This window comes from Phaseolus vulgaris, chromosome 4 (genome assembly GCF_051622355.1).
Source record: "Phaseolus vulgaris cultivar YP4 chromosome 4, ASM5162235v1, whole genome shotgun sequence".
NCBI lineage: Eukaryota > Viridiplantae > Streptophyta > Magnoliopsida > Fabales > Fabaceae > Phaseolus > Phaseolus vulgaris.
The window spans coordinates 3,781,079-3,787,797 of record NC_143501.1 but is presented as its reverse complement, the minus strand read 5'-3'; the positions used below and the strand labels follow the sequence as shown (position 1 = coordinate 3,787,797).

Sequence of the window (6,719 nt, the reverse complement as noted above, 5' to 3'; positions counted from 1 at the left end):
GACACGATAGGCATAGGAAACTCTCGCTAGGATAGATTCGAAATGATTTGGATACCATGTTAAGAAATGCTCTAATCTTTAGTTGATGTGAGATCTCTAACACACATTTTAATTAAATATTTTTTTTATAAAAAATAAAAATCACATTAAAGAAACATGATATTATCAAGTATTAAATATTAATAGGATATGAATTTTATTTTCTCTAATGTCAAATATCAAGAAAAAAAATTATAATTGTATAAATATCAAATTAGAGTATTAAATAACAATTGAATAAAGGTCAAATAATTATAGAAAAGAGTAAAAATGACCAAATGTAAGACCTAGAAATAAGTTACAAAACTAAGGACCAAAGAAAACTTAATATAAGTTTTTTAAATTACCTAATAAATTAAAAGTGTTTTAGTAATTTAAAATGGGGATGAGTATGAGGACATGGATGAGTACTGGGAAATGTATGAAAAAAAAAACGGGGTAGATATGTACATATCCATTCTCATCCCCAATTTAATAAATTGGGTATTATCCATACCCGTACTGTAGCTAATGCGAGGATTTCTTGTCAAAATCGGGATAGGTTTGAATAATGCCCGCACATATGGGTTCATTTGCCATCCCTATGTCCAAGGATTGGAAGTTTATATAACCTTTTAAAAATTAATTTTTCAGGCAGCACCATTTCCTTTGAATGGACATTTACGGAGAAGAAAATCTAACATTCTTTAGTTAAAAGGAAAGTCTTAATGGAAAAAAGAATATCATGTTATTGTTATTAAATCACTTAATGTGGTAAGAATTTTGTAAAAATGACATTATTCTTTGAATTATAGAAAACTTGTATAAGTATTTCTGGTAATATATTTGATCAACCAAATAAAACTTATCATTTGTGTGAATCATAATTCTCAAGATTCATATTGATCAGGAATCATGATTCCCATGTATGAAAAGTTGCTTTGGTATCAAACGCCATGTTAATGTGATATATTGATACAGTCCTTTTCCTTTTGTTCTTGTTAATGGTTTCCAAGGATAGAACACATTGACTTCATACATTATATGGTTGTCATTTTTTTTTCCATATGATTATAGAACCACTTGCTTCAAGATGTGCAAAATTCAGGTTCAAGCCATTGTCAGAAGAAATCATGAGCAGCCGGATTTTGTACATATGCAAAGAAGAGGAACTCTGTCTTGATGCTGAGGTGAGAACCTTATGGGCTGTTTAGTTCAGTGGAGGGGAAGGGAAGGAAGATGAGGGATTTTGATTAGATACTCTGTTTAGTTAAGAGGAAGGGAGGGGAGGGATATAAATGGAGAGGATAAGCAACTTGTTTCTTGTTTGGTTCACAAGGGGAGGGGAGACTTTTTAAAAATTAATTTACCTTCATTTCCTTGTTATTTTGGGTTCCCAAGTGTAAATAAGATTATTTTTGTCAATACATTTAAAATGTTTTAAATGACTTATCTTCCCCTCCAAATCTCCCCAATATTGGAGGGGAGCAAAAATTGAATGAGGGATTTGGCTCCCCTCCATTCCCAATCCACTCCCTCTTAGAATTTGAATCAAACAAAAAAGTTTTATTAAAATCCCTCTTCAACTCCCCTCTCCTCTATTTCTCTCCAACCAAGCATGTTAGTTCTCACACAATGTAGTATCATTCTTAATGTTCAGTCTTTTATCTATAGAGGTTTTGTTACATCATAATGGATTATTTTTCATGCCTTTGCTTCCATAGGCTATTTCAACCCTTAGTTCTTTTTCTCAAGGAGATCTTTGTCGGGCAATCACATACTTGCAGGTGAGCGGAATTTCCTGATCAACACACTCAATTTTCAAACAATTAAGTTATATGATTTCTATTTTCTTATAGTTTTCATGTGTAATTTAACTTAACCTCTTCACATCAAATAATGTAATCTTTGAATGTGATGCTTTTAACATATTCTGCTTGACTCCACCAGACTAATGAGTAACATTCCAACTGTGTTAAGTCTGTGCTGTTTCTTAGGGAATAATTGTTACAAGAAAAACTGTTATACCGAGAAAAACTCCTTGGGCTGCACGTACAAATCTTCTGTAAATTATACCGAGAAAGAAAATAGTTTTATATCAGAACGGCTTGAAATAATTTCAAACGATCAATCTCATACTAATCCGTTATGAACTACAGTACCTTAAGAAACATTTTACCGTTGGGGCTGTCATTTCGAACTTGAGAAAATTTAAAACAGCAGATTCCATCTGCAAAACCTGCATCGGATAATTTTGCTTGAGATGTGAGGTCCTCAAATACATACATAAACAGTTAACCTGAAGCCTCAAATGAATTCAAACCAAACCTCGTCTTTGAAGTACGTGTTATCAGTAATGTAACAAAATTCTTCCACCTGAGGTGCACAAATCTCCTCATATTTACTGCAAACAAATACCAAAAACCAATATCAATACTAGAAACCCCATCAATCAGAAAAATTACGAGGAACTTGTATGACTCCTTACGAGGCAATCATCATGGAGGCAACACCAAGTAATTGTAATCTTTGTCTGTTCATCACATTTCCTGAAAGATACCGGTCAATGTAGTTTACCGTCAAATACAATGTATCAGGTACTAGTCTATACTCTTCAGCCACCTGCAATCCGAAACTGAGTTTAGCATGTAGCCATATACACCAGGTGTGGCACTGAACTATTATTGGAAAGAACAGCGACGTTCCCCCAAGAATAAAATATTACCTACATATTCCTATTTGCAATATAATAATGTTTGAGTTTAACATGTGTAGTTATCAACAAACATCATTTACCTCCACAAGCCAGTCAATCAATATTGCACGCATGCTGGGGTTTATGTCCTTCTGAATTCTCTCCATGAAGTCTGTGGAAGGCCTTTTCTTTGCCTAATATTTCAAAAACTAGAAAATATTAGACCAATACGACATTCTAAAATAAACAGCAATTATTCTAATAGCCACATTTTCTTTGCTTACTCTGATCATAAAAACAAAAATAACAGAGATCACTGCATATATTTTTCAAATGTAGCTTAACTATACCTCAGACGCACGAAGGTGCTTGTAGATATCACAAGCAAAGGATGCGCAGAGCTGAGGATCCGCGTAATTGTTATCAACATTGACAAACTTATCCCCTTTTTCCAACTCAACAAGTATGTCTCTACTACAAATGTTGCATGCAAAGACTTCAATCAATATCTAATGTAAAAACATGAGCAGATAATTTTATATTCAGTAGAAGTGACCAGAATGAAACCTGATTCGGCAGAATCAGAGATATTGAGATTGCTGAACGTCTTCCTCTCAATTGAATCAACAGCCGCAATATCACTATTGTCCACATATTCAATGTCAGGACTCTTGAAGGAGTCACAAGAAGACATCGACTCATCCATAGAAACCGACATTGCATCAGATGTACTAGGTGAAGCATCCAGCACCGGAGGAGGAACAGTAACAGTGACAACGAGTGGAGGAGGAGGAGCTTGATTCCTCGCAGGGAGAGAATTAGCCTTGGGGAAAACAACTGCATTAATAGGTTTGACATTCGCCAACGCAAGCCTTTTATTGCCTGAGCAGAGCGGAACAGGCTCTTTCTTCGTCTTCGCGAGTTTAGCTGCGCACGAAACCTAGCAATGCGAAATTCGCAAGAAGCAATAGTTAATGAAGCTGTTTGCGATGTGTGTTAAGTTTGCGGAATTAGTTAAAAGAGGAATTAGTACCGAAGAGGAAGAGTTGCGGTGAGCGACGGTGTTGGTGAGGTTAGAGAGAGGTGGACGCTTCTTTGGCACGTTTGTAGGAGCGACTAAAGAGGAAGAGGTAGAGGAGGAAGCGGTGGTGGATGCAAACGGTTTCTAGAGGAGGAGGTAGAGGAGGAAGCAGTGGTGGATGCAAATGGTTTCTTCTCTTTGTATGAACCTATATTAAATAGGAAATTTAGTAACTAACCATATAAAACTAAATAAAGAAATTATAAATAACTTCAATTACCATTTCAAATGAGCTCCAATTTCGCTCACATCCAGAAGAGCTACAAGTCAAGCTTAGAATTCGGATAGCAAACCTCTTCAACTCTGGAGTTCTATACCCAAACATCTCCCACCATTCTCCAGGAAGTATTGTTTTTCTACTTTCCTTTGCGTCATCCATTGCAAAGGCTCCTCTACCAAAATGATACTCAACAAGTTGCACATTAATTATCCTTCTTTCAGCAGCATCCTTAACCAATCTTCTCATGGATGTATACAAGTCTTCTTTCACCTCAGGATCATCAGATCTAAACTCAGGTTCATAATGAAATTGAGGATTGAGATAGTATGCAGCTGCATGCAGAGGCCTATGAAGTTGATTATCCCATCTTGCATCAATTATTTTCCAAACCTCTTCATAGCTACATACATTCATTCAATAGTAATCAATACTAACTATCATATAAGTAATAGAAGAAGAAGGAGTAATTAAATTTTTAAAGAGAAAAGCTATAAATTTTTTACCTTTTCTTAATATGATTAAAATTGTTCTTAATCTTCTCCTTTGCACGATCCATCTCTTCATATATGAAACCCATTGTTGGTTTTGCATCTGAATCCACCAATCTTAGGACCACCATATAAAATATATGATGATTTTCTAAGAGCGTTTATATAAAATGACTTTATATATTAATGACTTTATATAAATAAAGTTTAACTGCAGGATGTATGTTTGAGTCATTTTCAGACAATTGTCAATACAAAAATTACGTATGACAAATAATATCAAAATATTTTTATAAAATGAAAAGGTAAATTTTATAAGACAGATTATTTCAGTGAATTTTATAAGACAAATTATTTCGGAGTTCCTGATAATACATATCAATATTTATTGAATTTGTTCTTTTTAATAATATTTTTATCTATTTCAAAATTAAATTTACTATTAAAAATATTTATTAATTAATTTAAATTTTGGATCACAGAGAGATAATTTTTTATTTTTAATAATGTTTGTGTTTATTATCTTCTTCTTGGTGTATTAAATACTCTGTCATTTATGATTTATATATAAATTGTGTAAATTAAGTTACACATTTATGTTAAATTTATGAAAATGGTATCATTCTAGTTTAACTTTATTGAAAGATATATTTTAAAAAAATATAGATATAAATATGATATACTTAAAAAAATGATTTCAAAATGAAAAAATTGTGTTTCAAAAAAAGTATGATTTTAATTTTTAAATTATTGACTTTCTCATTCTAAAGTGGTATTATGAAGTAAATCTTTGTTATTTTTTTATATTTTTATATTTTTATAGATAAATTCTTTTTCTATATTGATATATTTTTTAATTTCAACAATATTCTTAAATTCAATTACAGACTAAAATTAACAAAAGGTTTAATCTATATTAATTTTTTTTAATAAAAATATATTAAAAACTCATATATCTCATAAAGTTTCCTATTAAAAATGAAGTTAATACGATATGACTTTTAAGTTCATTTCTTTCTATTTTAATTTTTAAAAAAATACTATTTTTTTTAAAAATAAAAGTATTAAATTATTTAAGTTAATTTGTGTTATTATATTTATTTGGTCTTCATATATTTCTCCTTCCAAAACTCTTGTCCTTTGAAAAGTTTTTCATGGGTGACTTCCTACATATCAGCATATTCAAATAAAGGTCTGCATATTTGTTCTATGTGTACGCTATGTGAAAAACATGAGGAATCTATTTAACATTTATTTTTTGAATGTGTTAATGTTTTGCGTATTTGGAGTTGAGTTCGACACATTTTCCCTACTTATGATTTATCTAATAAGGATGATTTTCTTTCTTTTATTAAGAGTGATGGTAGTCTGTTGGTTAAATTGGTTAAGTTAGCTGTGATAACTTTTTCTATTTGGATGATATGACGCATGATGAATTATGCTCATTTTCAGGATAAGATTGAGGTTTCTATGGCTATTTTGGTTATTAAAGATTTAACTTGTCTAGTGGGTAATTCATCTAAAGCTTCGATGAGGAATGATATGTTCAATTTCAATGTGCTCAAGTTTTTTGGTATTAACACTCGTACTGGTAAAGTTCTACGTTCTCTTCTTATTAGATGAGGGTTATCCATGTCTTGCCGCTTGTGGAAGTATTTTCCGTGGGAGTATGGGGTAGTTTATTGGAGCTTTCTCTGCGTTTTTTTATGTTCAAACTATTTTGGTTGCTGAATTTTATGGAGTTATATATGCTTTGGAGGAAGCTCAAAAGTTAGGTCTTACTAATGTCTGGCTGGAATGTGACTATGCCTTTGTTTGTGCTGCGTTTACTGCTAAGACAAATGTTCCTTGAATGTTTCGTAATCGATAGAATATTTGTCTTAATTACTGTGGAAAAATCAGGTTTAAGGTGATAAGTGTCTAATTTCAGTAATATTTCATATTAAAATATAGGCACTTATGAGGATTTATTGCTAATTTACATATAAAATAATCCATAATTTATGAATTTATACTTTTTTACATTTTTATGAGCTTTATTTGAATAAAAGCACTTTATTGCCAAATTTGGTGTTAATTGCAGATTTATAGGGAAGATTGGAGATTTAGAATAAAGGAGAATAATTTGAGCTAAAAAGATAAAGCCGGAAGGTCCCAGAATGGAAAAAGATGCAAAGAAAGATTGAGTCTCTTTTATGTTTTATCATTTAGCTCATT

The 6,719-nt window shown here is 31.8% G+C and overlaps 1 protein-coding gene across 1 annotated transcript; it reads right to left on the bottom strand.

Moving 5' to 3' along the window:
- Positions 1-2,011: 2,011 nt before the first annotated feature.
- Positions 2,012-3,194, bottom strand: LOC150027810 (cyclin-A1-2-like). Its single transcript, XM_090301516.1, has 6 exons — positions 3,064-3,194; positions 2,815-2,907; positions 2,507-2,640; positions 2,347-2,422; positions 2,181-2,257; positions 2,012-2,081 (listed from the first exon to the last, which is right to left on the bottom strand). Exons 2-6 carry the CDS (start codon positions 2,878-2,880, stop codon positions 2,012-2,014), a joined length of 423 nt encoding a protein of 140 aa, XP_090157642.1. The 5' UTR covers positions 2,881-2,907; positions 3,064-3,194.
- Between the last annotated feature and the right edge of the window lie 3,525 nt (positions 3,195-6,719).

Coding starts and splice junctions, on each gene's coding strand:
- LOC150027810 (XM_090301516.1), bottom strand. CDS start 2,880: ATGGAGAGAATTCAGAAGGACATAAACCCCAGCATGCGTGCAATATTG. Junction 2,641..2,814: donor TGATTGACTGGCTTGTGGAG/GTAAATGATGTT, acceptor TTCGGATTGCAG/GTGGCTGAAGAGTATAGACT. Junction 2,082..2,180: donor ACGGTAAAATGTTTCTTAAG/GTACTGTAGTTC, acceptor TATAATTTACAG/AAGATTTGTACGTGCAGCCC.